Consider the following 27,490-nt stretch of genomic DNA (forward strand, 5'->3'; position numbering starts at 1 on the left):
CCAGTGTTCTTCTTACATGAAAATAATGCTGTCAATTTCTGTCATATGTACATCATTCTAATTTTTTTTTTCTTAGAGAATGTATACTTACCTAGCTACCCTTCCTCCTTACCACATAACACAAAATTTAAGAGAGCAGGCTGGGCACTAAAGCCATGGAACAGATAGAAACTAATAGTCCCACAGAGGAACTAAACTCACAACTGTGTTAAGAAATACTACAGCCAGCTCCATTAGACAACAAGGGGCATTTTGTTTATCAGTCTGCTAAACGTCTTTAAAGCACAGGAAAAAGTAGCTATCGAAGAATAAATTGGTTAACGCAACTTGAAGTTTCAAAATTATATACAAAGAAATTTTGAGATACATTGCTGTGATACGTTATCAAAGTGAATAGTGGAAACTATCTCCTTTAAATTCTACTTGGAATTTTAATGTTTCCACTAAAATCGTTTACTTCATTGTGAAAAATGATGCAAGTGGTTCTAAAAAATTAGAACCACTTGCACCATCCTCTCACATTGTACCCATATTAGTCATGCAGTCATAAATCCTAGGACACCATGTTTTCACACCATTTCGCTCATCCCAAGCCAATAGAAGGATGAGAAAGGGAGCGATTACAGTCAAACACAACTTAGATTTGGGGGTGATGATTTATGTTTAAAAAAATCAATGTGTTTACATAGATACCTGGAGATTTTGAGTCAAACCCAGGGGTAAGCCAGTCTGATCCAACTCTGACATTCAAAGACTCTCTGAAGAATACTAAACAAAACCAAGCATGCTATTTTAGACATACTTTCTAACTATTGCCATTTATAAGTAACAACTCAAAAATCCTGCTCTGGCTTACATATCTTTTTTAAAACTTGTTCTAAATTTATTTGTACTGTGTCAATTATGTGAATAAAATAAGAGCTGAGAAACTCTCCCTAAGAAAATGTTTTTGCTAGAAACCCTGTCCTGCTACCTTCTGAGCTTCTTGAAAATGAAAATCTCTGTCTTCCAAATGACAGCCACCTTTTTGGTGGAACCAAAATAGCTCTCTCTGCTAGAGTGCTGTCAGTAAGAGTTCTGACAGATAACAGATTTGGCATGCAGGAGGAAGGTAAGAAATGGTCCCATGGTAGGAGGTTGGGTGGGAGCACCTACTAACTAAGGAGCATCTGACTAACAGGAGGGGTGCTTGGAAGACAGTGCCCTCCTAGACACCAGACCATGCTTGAGGAAACCAATGGGCACTTCTGGAAATGACACATAATCTTGGGGGAGAAGGGAACCAGCGCTCTTGCAGGATTTTGAAAGGGCTATGTAATATGCATCCGACTGGAAGGTTTCCATTTGGGAAAGGAATCAAATATACTTGCATGCAGAGGATTTTCTCTCCCTCTAGTGGTAGGGCAGGAGCCTCTGAAGTGACATGCTATCACTGTATAATACTGCTTCCTAAACAAAGATGTGCATTTTGCCCATAAAATGAGTATTTTCACTAGTAGTGTGCTGCTCTCTCTTATGGTAGTTTTCAAAACACCCCCAACACTTCGTGTTAGGGAATGAATTGCCTAAGTATGCTCATTACCAGTGGTAAGGTAGCAAGGATCCCGCTGTTCTTTTGCTAAAAGATGCCTGTGCTCACTTCTGAGATACAGGATTCCCCTTTCCTCTACATTCCTATCAAAGATGGAACCATGCTGTGATCAGAAGCAACTGCCCTGACACCCCATCTAGGCCAGAAAAATCTGAGGCACTAAATGAGAAAGAGAAAACAAACTTACCTAAAGAAAAGGTGGGCAATATGGAAATTCAAAGGAGAGATACTAATGAATCTGAAGAGTGATCTGAACCTGATAGAAAGGTCAATAATTAACCATGACTTTTGGAACAAATCTATTCCTCTACTTTGCAGTCTCTGTCATTTCTCTCATTTTCATTTTGGTCATGAATAACTACTTCCAGTGTAGCAATTTGGATCAATGATATGGAAAAACAGAAAAGATGGAAAAAGTAAATAATGACATTTTGAAGAGAATGACTAAAATTGCCTCCAAAGAGGGATTAAACTGCATAAAATACCACAGTTGTACAAAAGTATTGGTGGAAATGGATCATAGGTTAAAGCTGTCTAATCAATAGGTTATTTATCAATAATTGAAAATCTACCAGTGGGAGGTATGCAGAGTATGCAGCTTTTTCCCTACTCCATACTCAAAGTCAGGCATCCATGATGCCTACTTGACTTCTCTTGTATGTCTCCAAGGCAACCAAAATCATGTTTTCCTGCAAACCTATTTCTTTTCTAGTTTCTTTATCTCAGTGAATAACTCCACCAGCCATCCATTTTCACAAGCCAGGAATTCAGGAGTTACTTGACCCCACCTATTCTATCACCACCATATCTAATCCATCACCAAGTCCTTCAGTCTTACCTCCTAAATCTATCTCACATAGGTCAATTTCTCTTTGCCTCCACCACCACACTATTTCATCATCCCCCTCCTAAACAACTACTACTCTAAAGGGCATCCACTCCATTCTTTGTCAAACACATTTTCCACACTGCACTACTTCATTCAACAAATATTTTTAAGGGGTCTACTTTGTACTCTGATAACACTTTGTTGAATAAGACAAATTCCCCATTCTCAAGGAGCTTGTGGAGACAGAAGATAAACATCAGATAGTCATAATAAGCACTATATAGAGAATTAAAATAGGGTGAATAATACAGAATGGCTGAATGTTCTGAATTGTGTGCTCAAACACAAGAAATCAGTGAGAGTTTCAGAAAGGGTTTGAGTTTCAAAGAAGTCCTTTGGGATGATGGTATCTATTAAGGCTTTTTCTCATGTAAGAAAAAGTGTTTCAAATACTCAGCAAGAACAAAAAGGAAAATAAAAATGTACCTGAAGGTACAATCTAGGTCTGTTTGTCTCCAAGCACCTCTCCTTAAATACAGCACTTATTACCTACATGAAAGTATCCTAGTTTTGTTAACTTTTCTGTATAGCTCCTCTCCCCATAACGTAAGTTCCACGAGAATAGTGGACGTAAATGTCTTCCTCGTTCCTTTATCGTCAGTGCCTAAGAACTGTGCCTGGCATATAAGTAGGCACCCAAGTGAGTATTCGTGGCATTAATGCACAAATTAGTGTGTGAACGGGCAGAGTAAATAGAGAAAATAACTGAGTGAATTTGGAACCTCAGGAAGTCTTCGCGGAGATGCCAAGTTCATTTACTTCAGCTGTTAAGGTTAACTGAGGTATAAGATCCCGCCCAGGTTTCTTAGCTTTGGAACTCCGGCACCACCTGCTCTTACTCAAACTCATCGAGGCACTCCCAGCCACAAACCTCTCCAACTCCCCGCTAGGAGGAGTCACACCTCCCGACCCAGAAGCCCTCCCACCCTCTCCTCTAGTTCTCCTTCCCTCCCCTCCCCGCCAGAGTTCCGGCAGCCTTCGCGTAGCAGTGCTCACTGGGAATAGTAGTCTTCCGGTGTGAGGCTAAGGAGTTTTATCCATTTCTAGAACTACGCTTCCCAGAGAGCCTCGCGGCAGAGGAAAGCTGTGTCACCTGACCAGGACTCTGGCGGGGCAATGGCGGCGCCCATGCTGCGCGGGTGCTGCCTTGGAAGGTGTTGGGCTTTAGCCTGCATTGACAGCGGTTCTCGCCACGGAAGAGGGGCCGCGACTGGGTTCACGTCCAGCGGGAAAAGGGGACAGAGCTTCGTGGCTCAGCAGCCCCTCCTCACGGCCCAGAAGTCAAGGAAAGGGTATACTATTTCATACCATTACTGCCCACTTAGGTGTGAGGTGGAACTGCCGGAGTGGGGAGGTGGTGGCCACTACAGCCTGGCTTCAGTCTAGACGTTTTGTGGGCGGGGGGGTTGGACTATAGCCTGAAACCTAAATGAAAGAGCAACACGAGCCCTCTGTCAGCCTCGCCTCCACACTAAGTCATCAAATAGATAAGCATATTTGAGGAATTCGTGAGTGTAAAATCGCAGGTGTTTTCTTGAATGTAAAACTACACACACCGAAGTGTGGATTCAGTCACCTTACTAATAGCACTACCAGTGGGGTCCGTGACAATAAGCGGGATCTTATTTAGCTGACATTTATTTAGCACTACTGTGGGAGAAGTGTTTTCAAAGTAGAGAGGGATCCTTTACCTCCAAGCTCTGGATGGTGGTGGCTTAATATTGTCAGAAAACTCCACCTATCTGTGGAGGTGTTTAATGTAGCCAATACAAGGATGGATGGAGGATGTAGCCAATACAAGAGATCTTCCTTCTGATTAGAGAGCTTTGCTTCTTTTGTTAAATAGCCTCTAAACAGCTGTTTATACTTTATAAGACTTAAGTAGTTTCTTTTTAAATACAGAAACAGAAGGCACGTGTTTGGTAATCACTATATCCTTTGAGACAGTTAAGTTGGCATTATATTTGCTTTTCTGTTCGAGCGACAGAAGGAAAATGTCCAGAAACGTTCAGCTTCTATTCCTTTTATAAATTAGATCGTCCGACTGTAAATGGAAAGTATTTTTTTCTGTCATGTAATGAAACTTAAAAAAAAAAAAACTTTTGAGTAATGTTTTAGCAAATGCAGACTTTCTGATGAGTTTTTCTTTTTTTTTTTTTTCAACGTTTTTTATTTATTTTTGGGACAGAGAGAGAAAGAGCACGAACGGGGGAGGGGCAGAGAGAGAGGGAGACACAGAATCGGAAACAGGCTCCAGGCTCCGAGCCATCAGCCCAGAGCCTGACGCGGGGCTCGAACTCACGGAGCGCGAGATCGTGACCTGGCTGAAGTCGGACGCTTAACCGACTGCGCCACCCAGGCGCCCCTGATGAGTTTTTCATTTAATTCCTCTCAGTAGCAGGCAGCGCTTCCAAACTTTAAAAGGAAGGACTTAATCTTCTCACAGTACTATAGATAGAGAACTTGTGTTGAAATGATTGGAACAAAACCCAATACATGCCAACAAAAACCTAGATAATATAGGAAATTGCTTGGGAGCAAAGCAGAATAGGAACAGAACATGGGAGGAGTATGTATAAACATGCATTGTCCAGGATGTATGATTTCAGAAGGAATAAGCACATTTACAAGAACCTGGAGAGATTTGTGTATGGAATGCTCATATAGACCCAATAGAGTAGGGGTGGCCAGATAGAGATTATTATAGCATTTAACAGCTTCTTAGATTTTGATAGCAATCAAGCATAAACAAACAGGAACCTGAAACTGTATCTGGGGAATTGAAAAAAAACAAAGCCACATCTTACAGTTTAATGTTTTCATTTGCACAAAATTCCCAGGAAGAGTATGATTTAGTGATGATTTATTATATCTGTGTCACTCTTACCATTTTACTTGCAAGCCATTGTTATAAAATGAATTCAAAGCATGATGGAGAATTTCCCTTCCTTTTTAAATAAGATATACAACTATTTATCATTACTTCTCTAGAAGTAAAAGCATAATGTTTATGTTAATTCTAAAATATTTGCAAGATCAGCTTTCATTTACTGAGTCATTAATTGGGAAAGGACAGTTAAAGTAGAAAATGCTGCTTTTCACTGAAGTCAGCCAAGCAGATGTCACGTGATGCCCATTTCTAAATTGTTTCAGGATGCCAAATTGTCCCTTCATCACCTTCCTCTGTACAATGAGTTTCCTTATGCCATGTTGTAAATGCATTTTATCTTGCTGGTCTTGTAGATGTTCATTATGGATTGCTTTTGATTCAGTGATCAATACAATATGACATATTTTTAAATATAAGGATCTAAAATTTTAATAAGTTAAAAAATATGAAATTAATACGTATGGTTTAGGGTTGTAGAAATTCATGCATAGTTGCAGATCCAACTACTTCTTAACCATTATTTTTTTCTCTTTAGTGAACACAAATGGGCAGCTGTGGTAGGTTTGGAAATTCATGCCCAGATTGCCTCCAACTCTAAACTCTTCTCTGGATCTCAAGTCCACTTTGCAGCACCTCCAAATTCTTTGGTATCTTTTTTTGATGCTTCTCTGCCTGGAACTCTGCCGGTAAGGTTTTTGTTTAATCATATTTCATTAGAAAATGCTTATGTTTTATTGGACGTAGATAATGATTTCCTTGTTTTAACATCTTGGCACAATTCTTAGTACTTGTTTAGGGATTTGGAGTGAAGTAGGATGAACTAAATGTTTTCTAAAGACCCATCTCTGTAATTCTGTTTCTAAATCTAAATGTCATCCATTTATTCATACATGTATTCACTCATTTCACACACATTTTAAAATGTCTACTAAATACCAGACCCTGTGCTATGAACTGGAACATAAAGATGAGTGGCATTCCTTGCCTTTGAGGAGTTTAAAGACTAGGTGGGGAGAAGTGTCTTATAAACAAGTAGAGTAGTGTGTGATTATGCCTGTGAAGGTGATATGAAGGACATGGTTTTGGAACCCAGAGTGGGGACATCTAATTTTGTAAGAGAAGGATTATTGTGAGAAATTGGGGTATGAGTATGATTGGAAAGCTTGTTGAAACAGGTGGTGTCTGAGGTATCTGAGAAGCCAGATAAGAGTTAGGTAAATGAAGGAGGAGAAGGCGTCTGGTCACGGAAAACAACATATGTCACATGATATTATAGTGTAAGGTTCATAATGATTGTGATTATTGAAAAATTAAGTGGTCAATAGTAGAAAAAGTCAACCACAGTATACATTGAATTAACTACTTATTTACTCACTTTCACTTAAACCCAGGGAATGACTAGGTCCAGTGTACTCAGGCAGCAAGATTGTTATCATATAATTTCATACAGTTAACTGGATTTTTAAGAAAAGGATGGAAGGAACAATATGAATATTTGAGGTAATCAATAAATCATAGTCTGTGCGGGACATACAATATCGACTGGGTGTGGGATTTCCTGCCATCCTTGGAGGGAGTGTGTATAGATAGATGGTGGGAACTGGCAGGGAGAGGGAAGGATGGGTGAATTCTGCACTGTCTAACATGTGAATACAAGTGAAAGCTGGTTGATGTGACCATTGGCAGACTTGCAGAGATGGAGGTTTACTTTTCTCAGAGTCACTGTCCAGAGTAGAAGGTTATGGGCAGTGCCTCCAATGTGCCTGCTATACCCAGGGCTTTGATTCTACTGGGCAGTGTCTCTTACTTGTGCTTTTTGTTGTGGAGGACTCCCATCCCTGCAAACCCTATCCAGGCTCACCTTTGATTTGCTGTTGGGTCTTTCTGGAGGAAAGACAGATAAAGGGATGTCTGTCCCTCCCTCCCTCCGGCTTAGAGTATCTGTCTGTGGAAAAATAATTTTTGTTTGGGAAGAGACAATTTTTCAGTTACAAACGTATGAGTTCCTGTTTGGGCAGAGATGCAGATATAGTAGAAATAGAGTAATATCTGTTCAGACAAGTGAGATGGAAAGCAGTTCATCATAACACCTCTCCTTTTTTCCTTCTGAGCTCAAAACTTTTTTTCACCATATGGTAGTTCATTATCAAGAGGCTACACATAACCTCTGATTTCTTTCTAGGTTTTTGCAGCTGGGAATACAGAATCCAACAAAGTATTTATTATAGTTCACATTTAGAAATAGATCTATTTGCAGATAGGTATGTTTTCTGTAAATAGGCTTTCATTTGTGGCTAAATGTGGTCAAGTATTAGAGACAATTTAAAATAACTAAAATGTGAACATGCTTTGAAAGACTTCTTGCTATACACCAAAGAAGAAGGTGCTTGCCCAGTGATAAGCATAGCAAGAAAACATTGAAGGTGTTTGGGACATTTAAGTGGGTGAAAGCAGACATGAAATCAAGGGCAAAATTTTTATTAGTCCTGTTTTTCTTAATATTGGAGAGATTTGAGAATACTTAAATACATATGACTTATAGTCAACAATAAGATATTCCATACTTAAAAACTGTGTAAAGAAGGTAGATTTCATCATAAGTATTCTTACTGCAATAAAATAAAATTTTTAAAAATGCTGATGAGGAACCAATGAAGAAGAGCTAAAAACAGTTAAAGAGGCTTGAACATATGCATTGTAATCGGTCTCTCTCCCTACCCCAAAGAAACCCCACTGAAATTACAGTAAAAGAATTTAAAAGTTATAAACCTATAAGAGAATGGGAGACCAGAATACATGAGAGATGGTAGATGGAGGAGGGACTGACTTAGCAGAGCTGAATTAAGTATAACCCAAGAAAGGGCCACTAGTGAGGAGTGAGATGGCATGCCCTTCATAGCCTCAGAAGTGGTCAGGATATGGGATCCTTAATTATTGTGGAAGGCCAGGGAGAGGTGGAAACAAGGGATTGATTCTGAATCCGGATATGGAGCAGTTAGACTTAAGGTCCTCTCCCCTGACCCTCTGTAGCTGCCCCACCCCCCACAGGAATCTATAGTTTTAGGAAAAATTCAACTGGTAACACATTCTCCCTGGGAACCCCAGGCAGAGGAAAGGCACTGATGTTAGAGATTGTCTACACTCTAGACTCCAGGGCCTGCCCAGTGCTTTTTTCTACACTGTTTGGGGACCTCAGGCAACCTTGTATAGCCATCACTCCCCTTCCCCAAGCAGGAATCTGCAGGAACTTGTTTGGAGATTACATGTCCCTGGAACGAAGAGCTTCAGATACTGAAACTTGGAGTGGTAGGGGTCTCTTTAAACAAAACTGCCTGGTCACCTGATCATCCTAGAATGCAGGCCACCGGTCAACAAGTCCTGGATACTTACGTTGAACTTGTAATCAGCATTTTAGTACCCTACTTCAAAATATAGACCGATAGCCAAAAATCACTAGACTTTTGAGGAAATTCTCCTACATAATGGAGACAGCCCCAAATAAAAAGACTAAAAGAAATAAGAGGCAGCAGATAATGCACAGGGTAAAAGAATACCTTAAAAATTAAAAGCTTTTATAAATATCCTCAAGTAAAAAAGGTAGCTGCACCTTTGAGATAAGAGCATGATAGTACTTTTTAAAAATAATTAGAACTAAAGCTCCAAGAAATTAAAATTATGATGACAAAAGAATCCAGAAGAGTTAGAAGATAAAGTTAAGAAAATCTTCCAAAAAGTGTAACACAAATACAGTGAATTGGACAGTTGGGGATAAAATTAGAAGATTAGAGAATCAGTCTAGGATGTCCAACATCTGATTCATAGAAGTTCCAGAAGACAGAAGAGAGACCATAGACCAGAAGAAACTATCAAATAACACAGATTCATTTCCCAGAACGGAAGGACCTGAATCTTCAAATGGGAAGGGCCTGCCAAGGACCCAGTGCGAGGAACAAAAAGAGTCTCACATACAGGCATGTCATCGTGAAGTGTAGGAGCCTGGGATAGAGGTAAGATACTGGAACTTACATAAAAAAGAAAAGAAAGGTCACATGCAAAGGCCTGGGAATCAGAAAGTCATCAGACTTCTATTTTTTTTTAATTTTTAAAGGTTTATTTATTTTGAGAGAGAGAGAGAATGAGTGGGAGAGGAGCAGAGAGAGAAAGAGAAAGAATTCTAAGCAGGCTCCTTGCTGTCAGCATACAGCCCAAGGCAGGGCTCAAACTCACAAACCGTGGGATCATGATGTGAGCCAAGATCAAGAGTCAGATGCTTAACGGACTGGGCCACCCAGGCACCCCATAAAGTCATCAGAATTCTTAGAAGCAGTGCTTAAACCTGGAAGAGAATGAAATGGTATCTTAAAAAAAATCTTAGAAAAAAATGATTCTAATTTAGAATTCTGTATCCACTATCAACTGTGACAGTAGAATAATAATATTTTCAGACAGGTTCTCAAAAACTTGGCATTTTACTATCATGAAAACCTACTGGAGTAATGGAGAGGTTCCAGATTGCCAGCCCTGCAGCAGGCCCCAGGGAATCTGGTGGGACAGCAGGATGGATGGCTCCAGAACAGAGCCATTTCGAGAAAGAATGGGTAGCTGGGTGGGAATAGCAAATATCTAATGTTTGTGTAGATACAAGATTTTACATATAGAGTCTTTGAGAATAATAAGCAATAAGTAAAGTGAAAAATATGAAGCAAATAATGAAATAAAGACTTGTCAACTCCAAAAAACACACAGTGTTCAAGAAAGGAAATGTGATCATAGTATACTTAACAGCTTAGCCGAGAAACCCATTTACTTAATAATAATAGAAGAACCAACTACTGATTTAACAAAAGCTGATATAACTAGGATTTGGGGAAATAAAAGAACTAAATTCTTATCTACCATTATCAGAAGTCACATTCCAAATTGATAAGGCAAGAAAAAAGTAAGAATATACTCTAGTTTTGGTCACAGATTCAGGGAGGCCCCTTTCTGCTTTCCATGCCCTAAGTTGGTAGATTGGTTTTTGTTTTTGTTTTTTTGGCTTTTATTCTTTTTTTTTTTTTTTAATTTTTACAAATAAGGCAATGAGTGAAAAATTTAGAGTTCTCAAGAGACAGATTACTCAAAGGGGTTTTCAATGACGTATTAAGAAATTTTATGTAAAAGTAATATTAAGTAATCAAATATTAACCTCTGCTGGTTTCTCAGCCTTCTGCTAGTGAAATATCTTTTTTGTACCCAAAGTCCAAATAGTGACAGACTCCCCGCCACACTCCCTACCTGTGATTCCCATCCTTACCATGCTTTTAGGAGGAACAGGCTCATCTATATTCTAGATTATTCATACCCAAATTTATGCATGTCGTGGGAGTGTGTGCTTTCCTGGAGGTGAAGTGACCTACCTACCTACCAGTTTGACTTTTTGGACTTTAACATTACTCAGCTCACCATGGGATTGGACTGAAGAGTGGCATATTTTGTTCCTGAATAGAAATGTAGTAAAATAGAAAGCATGGGTAAATTCTAAGAGGCAAAGTAAGATAAAAATACTGCAAAATATCTTGCCTTATAACTTTATTTAAATTATCTCCTGGGGGACACCTGGGTGGTTCAGTCAGGCGTCCGACTTTTGGTTTTGGCTCAGGTTTGTGGGTTTGAGCCCCATGTCGGGCCGCATGCTGATAATGCAGAACCTGTTTGGGATTCTCCCTCCCTGTCCCTCTGCACCTCTCCTGCTTGTGCGCTCGCGGTCTCTCGCTCTCCCTGTCTCTCTCTCTTTCAAAATAAATAAACACTAAAAAAAAAAATTATCTCATAGGAATGAAATTGGCCAAGTCATGGGGCTCCATGTTCTAAAACAAGAACACTGTGTCATTAGGACAGCTATCAACTCTGTCTTTTTCCCAGATGAAGGAAGGATTGTCACTTGGCAAATGGCCAGCAGCCTTGGCCAGCAGGTGATGGATTTTTCCAAAGGTCCCCTGGCACTGCATATTACTTAAAAATAGGAAGATAAATATGACAAGACAGCTCAAAGATCTGAAAGTGGTGCTGCCAGGGAACAGGACTGGCGGGTGAGGGCAGCAAGAGCTGCTGGTTTTCATTATAAATTATTTCAAAATACCTGCCTGTAATAAATTGTTAAACAACTAAAAGTTAGTTGTGAAGGAGTAACATATAGATAAGAGGAAATTATTGATAGAATCAGGTTCCTGAGAAAGCAAGAAGTATCTTCAGAGCACAGGAAGAAAGACAGCTTTCCATCTGTAATCTCGCGGAAGATGGTCCCTCCAACCCATGTGTAAAGGCAACTTTTTAGTTTGGGTTGTGGAAGGTTGAGGAATCTCCCATCTGGTTTTTCCCTTTCCTAGCAAACACTGTTTCTTACATCTCACACTCCTTTTTGGAGCTCTTTCCTGCCTGAGTCAGTATCCCTTGCATTCTGGGTCTGTGGGTGATTCAGTCTCTCAGTTTTTCTGTGCCTCCAGTCGTTTCTAGCTCTTGAATGATAGCACAGAATTCTAAGTTGACAGTTATTTCCCCTCAGCACACTGAAGACATGATTCCATTGTCCTCAGGCATCTATTATTGCTGATGAGAAGTCTGCATCCTTTGTAAGTAATCTGATTTTTTTCTCTGATAGCTGTAGCCAGGACATGTCTAGGTGTGGATTTGTTTTTATTTATTCTGCTCAGTACTCAGTATGATTTTTCCACTTGAAGACTCTATCCTGGATTGTGGAGGTATCTCTGCGGGATGAATTCATGGCGGCCTCTACCAAGGCCCATTAGGCTTTATTAAACAAACTGTTTCCATGTTACTTTCTCAGCTCCTGAATATCACTCAGCTTGGATAGTGCCAACATTCAAGCCACACCCATGCTAGGTACAGGGCCAGGGGCCCTGATTTCTCAACACTTTCTTTTCACTTTGGCCTTGAGGCAGGCGGCCTGTTCCATATCCACTCCTACAGTTGGTGGCAGAACATTTTCTGCCCGGACCAGGATTTTGTGGTTCCCATCTCCCTGCCCCAGGTGTCTCACAACTTCAACTTTTGCTCCTAGGGCAGGGGTGGGGGTTGGGGGGGAGGGGCTTTAAGTGGCCAACATCTGGTATCCTCTCCGCCTGGTGAACAATAATGATAGTAGTAAAATCAACTGACATTTACCGAGTGCGTGGTATGTGGCAGGGACTGTTCGAGGTGCTTTCTTCATATGTGTTAACCTTTTTAAATCTCATAATAACTATATCAGACAGTTCTCGTCATCATCCCAATTAGAAAGTAAGTGGAGAAGCTAGATACAAACCCAGTAGTCTGCCTTCCAGGTTCAAACCTGTAACCCCTTTGCCATCCTATCTCTTATAGTGACCCTTGGGTGATACATGGCTTTAAGCTCCACTACTGCCATGGAACCCCAGTTTCCTTTCTGGCTTTTGAACTTAGCTGTGTGTGTGTGTGTGTGTGTGTGTGTGTGTGTGTATTTATAAATTTATACATTTATATAATGTCTGTGTGTATAGATATAGTACTTGTTTTCATCCACCATGTCCCCTCGAACCCCAGTGTATCTGTACTCCCAGCTATCTATCACTTAGGCTGCTATTTTGACCAGTGGTTACAACCCCAGCCCCCTGCCCCTATTCTGATTGATGACTCTTCTGAATGTTTCTTAGGACCACAGGCATTTTATCTTCTTATTTTACCGTTAGTTTTAGAATTATATGGAATCCCATCATAAATCTTCAGACTGAAAAGGTCATTCAGCCCATTTTCTTGCTTATAGGCAGGATTACAGCTAAACTAAGGACAGCATTCTTTGTTTTTATTAGCAGGGATTCAGCCTTACTCATTACTTTGACGTAGTGAAACCTCTTACTCTGGTATAGGATCTTCCTTAACTTATTGAATAATTATTCATCTATAGAACTTAAGCGAATCTTAGGTTATCTGCCTAGAGTTTACTATTTCCTACTTATCAGTGTCATCTCGATTTCTCTACTTACAATACTTTTATGAGATGTGAAATGGGAAGAACAATAGGAAAGGAAACATATTTGTTTGATAAAATGTCAAAGTTACAACTCTTGTAATTTGCTAATGTTTCTAGTAAGGGTGAGATTTCATCAAGTTTGTTTGAAATTTGTGCTTGTGCAAACCTGCTTGGACCCACCCACCCTTCAGTCTGTTACTTGAAATGCTTGCCCCCTCCTAGTGTCAATCCCTATGCAGGAGAAAGCAAAGAGAACATTCTGCCTCTGTTGATGCCAGCTGGTAGGTTGCTCAGCTATGGCCAGTAGATAGCTACTTCTGATAATCAGGCTGCGCCACAATTAGATTAATTAAGAACTAGTGACTCTGCTCTTGTTTTCCTTGTTTGAAAGCTCTTATCTGTACATAACACCGAGCCCCCTAGTAACTGTAAATGTCTATTGTTTCCAGAACAGGGGAAAGGGCTGTAAAAACTGTTTTCCACACGTAGGCAAGAATATTCTCCTCTTTTCTCAGGGTTAACCTGTCTAAAACAGCATTTGAAGTTTTACATATCAAAGATGTTTGGAATTGGCTCTGGCAGCTATGGAATGAAAACTGGAAGATTGTTTACCATATTTTACAAAACTTTCTTTTATGCCCGAGAGTATATACAGTTGACCCCCAAACAACACAGGGGTTAGAGGCACAGAGTCAGAAATCCGTATATAACTTTTGACTCCCCAAGAACATATCTAATAGCCTGCCGTAGACCAGAAACCATACTAATAACATAAATAGTCAAGTAACACATATTTTGTAGATTATATGTATTATGTGTTATTTGTATAATAAGTCTTCTAGAAAAGAAAATGTTAGTAAGAAAATTATAAGCAAAGGAAATTTATTTGTCATATTCTCCTGTATTTGTCAGAAAAATTGCACATATAAGTGTACTTGCACAGTTCAAACCTATGTTGTTCAAGGGTTAACTGCATTACTATTAGCAAGAAGAGAATGGAAGAGGGGGAAAGATATGATGTCAATATATCTGAGATGATGCCTGCCCTCTGGAAACTAACAAACGATGGAGAGATGATGCTTTATATTAGAGATTCATACTTGAACATGTATGCCATGTTGCACCATAAGGGATCTTGGCCCTTAAAGAAATGATGATGTGAATACTTTGTAAAATACTTTGAGATTAATTTAATTTTTAAATTTCTTATGGCATATTTATTTAAAGTTAGCTGTCAATATCCTAGCTCTCTGTACATAGCAGATACTAGTAATAACTTTTGTTTTGAAGGACCTAATAGATTTAGAAATACTTGACTAGTTCTAGAGAGCATTAGGCTGAAGTGCTTTCCTGACTCTTAATTCTAAATGTAATTATAAAAGTTGTTAACTCAAAACTTCTAAACGAAATAGAAATTCAAGAACACAGCATTAGGGAAGTGTTTAAATGCATACATTTATAATCAGATCTATATTTACCTCTCTGTCCATTCATACTAGATTATGTTAAGTTATTTGACTAAGAAGACAAAATGTGACAGTTTTCTATTAAAATATTTTTCCATTTCAATGATTTGCTTTAATGTAATCTGTAGAACTTATAATTACATTATATTCTCAGTCTTTAATCTTGCCAGTCATTCTCGGAGTCACTTTGATGGTTTTCCTTCCTTCTTTTGTAAAGTAGGGTGTTCCAGGGGTGAGGAGTTTTGCCCTATGACCCTTGTCCCTATAAAAGTGGTGTGTCTGTGAGTTCAGACACACAAATGTGGAAAAGTTCCGTTTCAGCTCCTAAACTCTTCTGATGGTCCAACACTTGCCTTATGATGTCAGTAACTGGCTATCTGAACTCAGATGATTCATGAGGGTGATGGACTCACATGTTCAGTAGGCAGCATGACCTCTCCCCTCACATGGGAATCATTTGACTCCTTCCCTGCCGTGGATCTTTTCCCAGCTCTCCGTAGATTCTTGAAAGCCTCCCTCTTCACGACCATTTTCACCTCCCCTACCCGGTAGCAGTCTTACCTGCAGTATTCCCCACATGAAGTCTGACTGTATTAATAATAAGGCTTCTACTTTGTATCAATATATATTTGTTTTGTATAGTTGATTGACCATCCTTTTTGTGTATATTGTTTATAGCAATTTATGTGTTTGATTATAAGTTTCCAAAAAGCAGTTCGTGGACCTTTCTTGGGACGCTTGACAGTACCTTGCATATAACATGTATATAACACCGTGAATAGATACTTCTCTATATAATGGCATGCACATACATGAGGAGTCCATATGAAATAAAGTTCTAGGTGTCTAAAACCCTTTTGCCATTTTTTAACCTCTTTATGGGAATCTTTCTGAAGTATATTTTATACTTTCCCACTTTTGTTTAGGGTATATTGAACATATAAGCTAACCTCTTGATTACTCAAGGTCATCAGCAACGTCAGTTATTGGTCAGTGTTGTAATATAATGGTGCCTTCAAAGGCTATTGAGGTGTGTAAACCTATCTGATCCTACAGTAAATGGATCAGATACAGTAAAAGCCATTTTTTTTAGGTTTCATATTGCAGTCTTTTTCCTTGCTATTATAGTTATCTACCCCTCACCTTTTTTTAAGCTGCTGTTAGTATATTTGACTCAAGGAGCCCCTTCTTGCTCATTTTCTACTTGTCAATCATTGCTTCTCATCTGCTGTAGCCCAGAAAGCCTGATTATTCACTTGCTACTGTAAGTAAGAACAAGGCTCTGCACAGAGATCTGGTCTACAATACAAAGTACATGAGTGGTAAGAAGCTTGTTAGCTTCTTAAAGTTATAAACAGTATGAGAATGGAATAGAAAGAGATCCTGGAAATTATTCAATTTAGTCCTTTTAATTTACAGATGAGAGAGCTGCTGTTGTGACTTGACCACAGTCACACAACTGCTTTGTGTCCCAGTCAGATTAGAACTCATGCTTAGCTTCCAGTCTATATTCCACCATTATCGGAATTGCTGGTAGGCATTGTTATTTTGCAGGTATGTGTATATTTCAAAACATAATACCATTGACAGATGTGTATGTAATATGTTTACATGTGCATCCACATGCTGATAGACGCACAGAGAGGCATTGACTATTTAGCATTGACACTGATATTATGCACAGTTTCTAACGACAGTGTCCACTGGGTGAGAGATCTAAATCTGGAGAGAGATAAAAGAGGGAAAGAGTGCTGATTCCAAAGAAGAAATGGAGAAAAGAAAATCTAACCTAATTAGTCTTTCTCCAGACCCACCATTAAGGGAGCAGCTGTAGCTCTGGGTAGCTCTCAGCTGTACATATCACCATGCAAATACTGATTATAATGAAACATTCTTTTAGGATCTTTACTATATGCTTCCTCCAGGAAAATTTTCTCTACATTTTCTTTTGGTTCACGAATTCCCTGTTATGTCTGCTCTGCTCTTTAATATATCCATTGAGGTGTTTTTTTTTTTTTTCTTCTGAGAGTATCTTCCGTATATAGAAATTTGGTTTTTTCCTTTAAATGTCTTCTGACTTTTTTTTTTAATTTTTTAATCTTTATTTATTTTTGAGAGAGAGAGACAGACCGACAGAGTGTGAGTGGGGGCGGGGGGGGGGGTGGACAGAGAGAGGGAGACACAGAATCCAAAGCAGGCTCCAGGCTGCAAGCTGTCAGCACAGAGCCCAACATGGGGCCCTAATACACGAACCATGAGATCATGACCTGAGTCTAAGTTGGATGCTTAACCGACTGAGCCACCCAGGTGCCCAAATGTCTCCTGTCTTTTAAAAAATACTGCCTTGGGGCGCCTGGGTGGCTCAGTCGGTTAAGCGTCCGACTTCAGCCCGGGTCACGATCTCGTGGTCCGTGAGTTTGAGCCCCGCGTCGGGCTCTGCGCTGATGGCTCAGAGCCTGGAGCCTGCTTCCGATTCTGTCTCCCTCTCTCTCTGCCCCTCCCCCGTTCATGCTCTGTCTCTCTCTGTCTCAAAAATAAATAAACGTTAAAAAAAAAAATACTGCCTTTTTTGTGTATTCAGTTTTTGAATTCTTTAGTAATTTTATGTATTTTCGAAAGGTTTTTTTTGCTTGAGAGAGAGAGAAAGAGAGCGCACATGTGCAGGGGAGGGAGCAGAGAATCCCAAGTAGGTTCTGTCAGTGTAGAGCAGAGCCCAACACCGGGTTTGATCTTGCAAACTGAACCATGAGATCATGACCTAAGCTGAAACCAAGAGTCTCATAGTGTTCAGAGTACAGATCTTTCACCTCCTTGGTTACATTTATTCCTAGATATGTTATTCTTCTTGATGCAATTATAAATGGGATTGTTTTCTTATATTCTTTTTCTGGTATTTCATTCTAATAAAAACACAACCAATTTCCATATATTAATTTTGTATCCCTCAATGACATTTGTTAATTCTAATAGTTTTTTGTTGGAGTCTTTAAGGTCTTCTATATATAGTATCATGTCATCTACAAATAGTGGCAGTTTTTCTTCTTTCTTTTTTTTTTTTTTATAAGTTTATTTACTTTTTTTTTTGAGAGAGAGAGAGAGAGAGAGAGAGAATCCCAAGCAGGCTGAGCGTTATCAGCACAGAGCCTGACTTGGGGCTCGATCTCATGAACCATCAGATCATGACCTGAGCCAAAATCAAGAATCGGACATTTAATGGACTGAGCCACCCAGGTGCCCCAGTTTTTCTTCTTATCAGTTTGGATGTCTTTTTTTTCCCTTGTCCCATTGCTGTGACTAGGACTTCCAGTAATGTGTATTGATTATGATGTTAGCTGTGGGTTTGTCCTATATAGTCTTTATTACGTTGAGGTACATTGCCTGTATACCCACTTGTTGTGAGAGTTTATCATAAATGGTGTTGAATTTTGTCAAATACTTTTTCTACGTTTGTTGAAATGATCATATTGTTTTTATCCTTCATTTTGTTAATGTGGTATATCACGTTAATTGTTTTTTGCAGACATTGAACCATCCTTGCATCCTTGGAATAAATCCCATTTGATTGTGGTATGACCCATTAAATGTGTCATTGAATTTGGTTTGCTAACATTTTGTTGAGAATTTTTGAATGTATGTTCATGAAAGATATTGCCCTTTAATTTTCTTTCTTTCTTCTTTTTTTTTTTTTTTTTTTTTTTTTTTTGGTAGTATCTTTGGTTTGGTACTGAACTAATACTGGACTCTTAGAATGAATTTGGAAGCATTCCTTCCTCTTCAGTTTTTTTGGAATAGTTTGAAAAGGATAGGTGTTAGCTCTTCTTTAAATGTTTGGTAGAGTTTACCCACGAAGCTGTCTGGTTCTGGACTTTTGTTTCTTCGGGGGTTTTTGATTACTGATTCAATTTCATTATTAATAATTGGTCTGTTCAGATGTTCTATTTCTTCCTGATTCAGTCGTGGAAAGTTGTGTGTTTCTAGGAATTTATCCATTTCCTCCATGTTGTTCAGTTTGCAGGTGTATAATTGTAGTGGTCTGTCAAAATCTTTAGTATTTCTGTGATATAAGTTTCTCTTTCATTTCTGATTTTATTTGAGTCCTTTTTTTTTTCTGGGTAAGTCTCACCAAAGGTTTATTAATTTTGTTTTATCTATTTTTTCTGTTTTTGTTTTTATTAAGACACATTTTTTTTCATAAGTAATTTATTGTCAAGTTAACTAACATAGAGTATGTAGTGTGCTCTTGGCTTCAGGAGTAGAGTCCCATGATTCATCACTTAAATGCAACACCCAGTGCTCATCCCAACAAGGCCTCCTCCTCAATGCCCATCACCCACTTACCCCTCCTCCCCAACCCCCCCCCCCCCCCGCCCTTCCCCACATCAACTCCTAAGTTTGTTCTCTGTATTTAAGAGTCTCTTATGGGTTGGGTCCCTCTCAGTTTGTAACTTTTTTTTTCCTTCCCTTCCTACATGGTCTTCTGTTAAGTTTTCAAATTACACATATGGGTGAGAACATATGATATCTTTCTCTGACTGACTTCACTTAGCATAATTACCCTGCAGTTCCATCCACATTGTTGCAGATGGCAAGATTTCATTGTTCACATAGCTGTTCAAGGCTAGCTGTGGGTGTGGCTGAGTGGGAGCAGTTTGGGAGGAGTATTAGTCTCAAATGAGCTACCTGCCAGTTATGGCAGGGTGGGAGCTGCTTTGGGGATTTGCTGGTCCTGACAGAGTCTGCCCATTGGGTATGGCAGAGTAGGAGCCATTATGGAGGGACACCTGCCAAGGCTAGCAGGTTGGGTGTGGCAGGTCCATGGAGGAACACAGGGGCAGGGTGAACAGTGCTCGCAAGAACTGGCTCTGGCCAGCAGTGGGCCAGCTAGGTAGAATCAGGGCAAGAAGAATAGTGCTTGCCAGTGCTTCTGTTCCTGGAGAATATTCCTACAGATCCCTGCCTCTTTCACATGCCCTAAAACTCATCATACATCTACTTCACATATGGCCCAGGTACTTTTCCATCTTCTGCCTCTGTGCTCAGTCTCCAAGCAAGTTAGCTTATGCATAGGCCTTTTAAGAGAAGACACTTGGTTTCCTATATCTCTGGCTCCCTTGGAGGTAAGCCCCACTCATTTTCAAAACTCCTAGAGTTAAGCCCCGCTGATCTTCAAAGCTCAACATTATGGGGGGCTCATCTTCCCAGTATAGTGCCCCAGGGTAGGGAGTGTCTGATGTGAATCTTTTTTTGCATTTATTTATTTTTTTGTTTTTTAATTTTTAAATATTTACTTAGAGAATCCCAAGCATACTCCGTGCTGTCAGCACAGAGCCTGACGTGGAGCTTGATCTCATGACCTGTGAGATCATGACCTGAGCTGAAATCCAGTCAGATGCATAACCAACTGAGCCACCCAGGTGCCCCTGGTGTGGATCTGGAACCCCTCACTCCTCAAGGAGGATCTCCACACGTGTGATATTACACGTGATGTGGATCCCACATCAGTGGTGGAGGACCCAATACACATCTCTCCCCCTCCTACCATTCTCCCATTCTTGCTGTGGCTGTTTATAACTTTAGCTGTGGAAGAATGTTCTGCTGCTCTTCAGGTCTTTTTCAGAGAGGGCTGCTCTATGTAGCTGCAGTCTTGGAGTGCCTGTGGGAGGAGATGAGTACAGGATCCTCCTACTCCACGGTCTTGATCATCCATTTACCCATTGCCTTTAAAAGTTATCATTTTCCAAAAAGAATTTATCCTTTATCCTTTATCATTATCCAAAAAAAATTATTGAATAATTGCCTTCACCTTTGTATGGAAATGATGGTGCCATCTCATTCCTCTTAAGAAACAACAAAAAGTGGGGCACCTGAGTGGCTCAGTCAGTTAAGTGTCCGACTCTGGCTCAGGTCATGATCTCGTGGTTTGCGAGTTTGAGCCCCACATTGGTCTCTGGGCTGACAGCTCAGAGCCTGAGGCCTGTTTCAGATTCTGTGTCTCCCTCTCTCTCTCTCTGCCCCTTCTCTGCTCACACACTCTCTCTAAAAAATAAATAAATCATTAAAAAAATTTTTTTTAGTAAATAAAAAAAGAGACAACAAAAAGCAATATGATAGAATTGAAAGGTTCAGCCAGCTATGGTGGGAGACCCATGAGGAAACTGAAGTTTTGTCTTGCCCTCTACCCCAACCTTGGGGAACCTGAGGAAAGTCACCTGGCCTTTTCCCCAGGTGACTCTCCTAGGCCTGTAAAGCATCTCTCTAACCCAGCCGTGTTTCTCTGCTGCTATCTGCCTTTTTCCTGATAAGGGAACATCTCTAGGCAGCATACTCGGTCTTCCCAGAGATTCATTCCTGAGGATGAAACCTTCAGTATTGTATTTGGAAAGGGATTTTCTCCCATTTCCACATTCCCTTATGCTGGTTTGTTTTCCCCTCAAAATATGTGCTTGGATGAGAGATTGTACACAGTAACAACGAACCCTTGTCAGAAAAGATGGTGCTATACTTAGAACACATAACTGTTTGTAATGAATTTGGTACACTACTGCACCAAAAAGTCTGTCATACTAGAAAATGAGGCGGGGATATGTAGAAAATAAAATATAAACACATTACCAAAGATACCCAGGAGTATGAAAGCTTAGGGGTCTTTTGTTGATATAAATATATAGTCGTTAAAAAAATTACCTAACAGTGTTCTGTGACGCTATTTTTGTCTCTGACATTCAGGCAGCTCATACAGGCTTTGTACTGGTGATTTATACTAGCAGCCTGTAATAAAAATGCAGCCTGAAATCATGCAGCTGGGTACCATTCATTTTTCCTCCATGGACAGTACCAGAACTTAAAAAATTGCAGCAGACATGTAAAAGCTCTTCCCTCACAGGAAATGCATGCCCAGCCATGGCAGCTGGCCCTCCTGGGTTTCTTCTGCTCTATGGAGTCATTGGTGATGCTGTGCAGGTTTCTAGATTGGTTTTATGAGTATGAGAAAAGAATTTCCAGGAAGATATTATGTGGTTTTAGGGGGTCACTAAAAATAAGACCCCCTTCTCCTTTTGAATCAGAACCAATGGAGAAATCAACACAGAAGTCAGATAGAGATGAGCATATCAGCTTTATTACAAATAATGACTTGATTGAAAAATGCAACCTGATATATAGCCAAATAACTTCTAACACTTTCTGCTTAAGTTGAACTGGCTCCCCAAAACTGTAGGCCTTTCACTTGTTGGGGAAGAGCCTGCTTCTACAGAAGACTTTTCAAGTGTCCACAGTATACCAGAATATATCATCTCTGTGGGCATGCTGATCGGAAAGAACTCATATAGCTTTGATGATTTATGCTAGAGGCCTGTAAAAAAATGTTCAGCCAGAGGGGCCAACTCCCATGTGCTTGCTTCCTTTTCCCAAAGTCACTATAGTTAAGTCAGTCCTCTTTTGGGAGAACAAAGTATGGAGTAGAGAGCAAAATCTAGCTATGGTAACATAGGAACAGGAGAATGGAGAATGCCCACTCTGCCTTCAAAAGCATGGGACAGTTTTATTGTGTCTGGCAGTAGATGTGAACTACTCTTTTTGGATAGGTTCTGTGGAATTCTTTCTCCATACCACAGGTATATATACACTTGTCATCTGAGGCCATTGGGAGGGGTCTTCCTTACCTGGTCATTTCTGTGTGTATTTTCAGCTTTATATTAATATGGTGAGGGGGTGAGGTGGGGAATGGTTGGCTATTCTGTACACTGCAACATCTTGGGGAATTTTTTTCCTTAGCTCTTTTTAAAATCTTGGCAAAGTTTGGAAGTCATTTTGCCATTGGCATCTCAGATGACAAATGTCAGCTTGGTGAGGTTGGCATAGTTGGTGTAGTCAGGCTGGGCTTCTCTGAAGAGCATTCTGTTCCTTGTGGCAGAGTGTTCTTGCCAGTGAGCCTTCATGTTTTCCAGCCTTCCACCACTGGTTGCATCGTTATAACAGGCCTAGAGCTGGGACAGGAAGAGGAAGTGGGAATATCAAAAAGCATTTGCATTCCCAGGAATCTTAAAGTATTCTGTTCCAAATTCTGATGCATGAATCTTCTTTCACAAGTGTAAAAGCAAGAAGCATAATCAATCAAGGGTCTTTGTCATGCTCTGCAGCTTTCTTAGGAGATGCAGGCAGGAAATAATATGTGATTGTCAATAGTGTCCTGAATTCTCAGTGATGTTTGCCAACTCATAGGCCACCCCAGTGAGCAAGGTCAGAGGCTCCAACCTCAGCCGACAGAAGAAGAAGCTGAGGGCTTTGCTGACTTGCCTTAGGGAGTCAGGGAGGTCAGGAGCCCAGTTAAAAATAGAAGTGAGAGTTGCCTGGTCCCCATTCTGCAGTATTTCTATTCTGCAGTATTTGCTAATTGTTCATTTCCAACACATAACAGGGATTTTTTTCCTTTATAGCTGGTTGTAAACTTTTAAGATGCCTGTCCTCACTCATAACCTGTGTTTTCTTATCATAGCTGGCTAGCTATCTTAGTTGCCTTCTTTTTCTCTTCCATTTTTACATCTATGAACATAGAGAAGTTAATGTATGTGAAAGCACTTCATGAACCCTCAAGGGGCATGTAAATGTTTTTGGTATTATTATGATACTCATATTCTTAACTTTGTGTCATTAAATTATAAATACTTGCATTTCATAGTGGCCAGTAGGTTTGGGCAAGGAATGGAGGTGGTTAAATATTTGTGTAATGCTCACTGAAATAACTTAAGGTTGCACATGTCACAACAGCATGAATTTATTTAAGATGAGGTTCTTGACCATGGATGTCTTTCAGAGAAGCACACATTGAGAAATTTCATGTACATTTACATAGTGAAGCAACAGAATGGAAGCATCAACAGAAAATAAGATACCCACACAGCTTTGGGGGAAGCTGGAAGTATTTTCAACCAGAAAATATATAGTTGGGGAAAATAATTTACCTACCAGGTAAAAAACAATAAACAAGTTGTCTTTCCATATTCTTGATTGCAAACATGTTGCCTATATGCAGGATTTATATACTTACATGTGGATAGTAGAGAATTCCCTGTCAACAGATTTTTCACGTTCCTGGAGGGTTGCACCATACTTCATCACCTCTGTAGGGCCTTAGTATGTCCCACTTAATGTTGGCATAGGAAAGTTTTAGATAGATACAGTATCTAGAATGTTTTCCTTTCCACAGCTGATTTTCAGCAGCAGTGAATATAAGCCTCTGATACACATGTACAGTTTATGAGTTAGCATCAGTTTAAATAGCTCCTGTCTCCTCCAGGCTCTCTCTCCCTCTTATGGCTTGTAATATCTCACCATCCTCTCAGGTAGAATTATCTACTCCTTTCTCCTGCCCCCACACTTTTTATTTTGAAGAAATTCAAACTTATGAAAAAGTTGAAAAAATAGTACAGTGCACATCCATCCTGCACCTAGATTGTTTTTCCCTCTGGATGAGTCATTTGAGAGTAGGTTGCAGACATCATGGCACTTTATCCATAAATACCTTAGCATCTCTCTCCTAAGGAGCAAAAACCTCCTCTTCTCTGCTCACTGAGAACTGATCACAACTAACAGCGATACAACACTGTTCTCTAAAACACCGTTCATACTCAGGTTTCCACAGTTGCCTCAGCATTATCCTTTATTTTCTTCTCCCCAGGCCAGGATCCATTCAAAGATCACATACTGCAACTAGTTTTCTTGTCTCTTTGGTATCATTTCCTTCCTTTTTCTTTCTCCTTTCCCTTCCCTTCTTTTAAAAGTCCAGGCCAAGTTCTTTTGTAATCTATTTTTAAAGCAAACATGATTAAGGAAATGGGGTGTTTTGCCCTATGAAGGCTTGGCTTTTTTCTTTTTCTTTTACTTGTTAACCTCCATGATTTCATGGCTTGCCATGAAGCCTCTAAGGAGATGTATTCCTGTTGGGTGCATAAAATTAAAGATAGTTTTTTCTTCCTAAAAATGTACATCCTGATAGACTCCTCCAAAGGCTCGCTCCTCAGGACACTCATCAGGGACTGATGAACGCAGCAGGTACATGTGCCTGTAGGACTTTGCTTTTGGTATTCACAGGCCTTGTTCCACCAAATTCCCTATCCATCCCACTAGTGAATACCCAGCTAGCATTTTTTTTTTCCTCTTCAGATTTTTATTTAAATTCTAGTTAGGTAACATACAGTACAATATTGCTTTCAGGAGTAGAACTCTGGGGTTCATCACTTACATACAGCACCCAGTGCTCACCACAAGTGGCCTCCTTAGTACCCATCACCAGCTAGCCCATCTCCCACCCACGTGCCTCCGCCAACCCTCAGTTTGTTCTCTATCATTAAGAGTCTCTTATGGTTTGTTTCCTTCTCTCTTTTTTCCCCCTCCCATATGTTCATCTGCTTTGTTTGCGAAATCTTACGGTATTTGTCTTTCACTGATTTATTTCACATAGCATAATACACTGTAGCTCCATCCATGTCACTGCAAATGACAAGGTTTCATTCTTTTTGATGGCTGAGTAAAATTCCGTTGTGTATGTATACACATACCTATATATACCACTCCTTTATACACACACACACACACACCCCATACCTCCTTTATCCATTCATCAGTTGATGGATATTTGGGCTCTTTGTTTTCATAGTTAGGCTATTGTTAATAATGCTGCCATAAACATTGGGGTGCATGTACCCTGTATTTTTGTATCCTTTGGTAAATACCTAGTAGTGCCATTGCTGAATCATAGGGTACTTCTATTTTTAACTTTTTGAGGAACCTCCGTACTGTTTTCCAGAGTGGCTGCGCCAGTTTGCATTCCCACCAACAATGCAGAGGGTTCTCCTTTTTCCACATCCTCACCAACACTTACTGTTTCTTATGTTGTTAATTTTATCCATTTGACAGGTGTGAGGTGATGTCTCATTGTGGTTTTGATTTGTATTTCCCTGATGATGAGTAATGTTGATCATCTTTTCAGGTGTCTGTTAGTTGTCTGGATGTCTTCTTTGGAAAAATGTCTAGTCATGTCTTCTGCCCATTAGTTGGATTATTTGTTTTTTGGGTGTTGAGTTTGCTAAGTTCTTTATAGATTTTGGATACTAACGCTTTATCTGATATGTCATTTGCAAATATCTTCTTCCATTCTGTAGTCTGCCTTTTAGTTTTGTTGATTGTTTCCTTTGCTGTACAGAAGCTTTTTATCTTGATGAGGTCCCAATTGTTCATGTTTGCTTTTGTTTTCCTTGCCACCGGAGACATGTCTAGTAAGAAGTTGCTACAGCTGAAGTTAAAGCAGTTTGCCACCTGTGTTCTCCTCTAGGATTTTGATGGTTTCCTGTCTCACATTTAGGTATTTCATCCATTTTGAGTTTATTTTTGTGTAAGAAAGTGGTCCAGGTTAATTCTTCTGCCTGTTGCTGTCCGGCTTTCCCAACACCATTTGTTGAAGAGACTGTCTTTTTTCCATTGGATATTCCTTCTTGCTTTGTTGAAGATTAGTTGACCATATAGTTGTGGGTCCATGTCTGGGTTTTTCTATTCTGTTCCATTGATCTGTGTGTCTGTTTTTGTACCAGTACCATACTGTCTTGATGAATACAGCTTGAAGTCTGGAATCCTGATGCCTCCAGCTTTGCTTTTCTTTTCCAGGGTTGCTTTGGTTATTTGGGGTCTTTTGTGGTTCCATACAGATTTTAGAATTAGCTTTGTGAAAAATGCTGGTAGTATTTTGATAGGAATTGCGTTAAATGTGTGAATTTCTTTGGGTAGTATAGACATTTTAACAATGTTTGTTCTTCCAATCCATGAGCATGGAATGTTTTTCCATTTCTTTGTGCCCTGTTCAGTTTCTTTCATAAGTGTTCAATAGTATTCAGCCCATAGATCTTTCATTCAGCATACAGACCGTTGGTTAGGTTTATTCCTAGGTATCTTACAGGTTTTGGTACAGCTGCAAATGGGATCAATTCCTTGATTTATTTTTTCTGCTGCTTCATTATTGGTATATAGAAATGCAGCAGATTTCTGTACATTGATTTTATATCCTACGACTACTGAATTCATGTATTAGTTCTAACAGTTTTTTGGTGGAGTCTTTCGGGTTTCCTCAGAGTATCTTGTCTGCAAATAGTGAAAGTCTGAGTTCTTCCTTGCTGATTTGTATGCCTTTTATTTCTTTTTGTTGTCTGATTGCTGAGTCTAATACTTCCAGTACTATGTTAGATAGTAATTAGTGAGAGTGGACATCTGTCTTGTTCATGACTGTAGAGGAAAAATTCTGTTTTTCTGCTTTGAGGGTGATATTAGGTGTGGGTCTTTCATATATGGCCTTTATGATGTTGAGGTATATTCCATCTATCCCTGCTTTGTTGATGGTTTTTATCAAGAATGAAGGCTGAAATGCCTTTCTAGAGTTTGGTTGGTTCAGGCCAGTTGTTTCATTTCTCAGCAAGTCAGATCTTTCACCATAATACTGTTCTTCTATACAAAGATGAAAGTAGATCTCATTCTGAATCATTAGAGCTTTTGACTTACGAAATTTCTTACCACTATCACTGATTACTCTTGAGATTTCAGTGATATGAAACAGTTTGTCATGCCACTAAATTTCTCCAGGTAGATAATCTTGTGAGTAAATTTTAGGATAGATTAGAAAAGA

At 39.6% G+C, this 27,490-nt stretch overlaps 1 protein-coding gene across 4 annotated transcripts in view; it reads left to right on the top strand.

Annotated features, from left to right (window-relative positions):
* The first annotated feature begins 3,556 nt into the window (after nt 1-3,556).
* The window catches only part of GATB (glutamyl-tRNA amidotransferase subunit B), an 84,477-nt gene continuing 60,543 nt past the window's right edge, over nt 3,557-27,490 (top strand). For 3 of the 4 annotated variants that reach the window (XM_058721169.1, XM_058721170.1, XM_058721172.1), the window contains exons 1-2: nt 3,558-3,772; nt 5,906-6,056. In XM_058721169.1, coding sequence (XP_058577152.1) covers nt 3,597-3,772; nt 5,906-6,056 — 327 coding nt within the window. In that variant the 5' untranslated portion in view covers nt 3,558-3,596. Of the gene's footprint in view, nt 3,773-5,905; nt 6,057-27,490 lie in introns of all 4 variants that reach the window. The other variant, XM_058721171.1, reaches the window with a different exon arrangement.

This window comes from Neofelis nebulosa, chromosome 3, assembly GCF_028018385.1.
Source record: "Neofelis nebulosa isolate mNeoNeb1 chromosome 3, mNeoNeb1.pri, whole genome shotgun sequence".
NCBI lineage: Eukaryota > Metazoa > Chordata > Mammalia > Carnivora > Felidae > Neofelis > Neofelis nebulosa.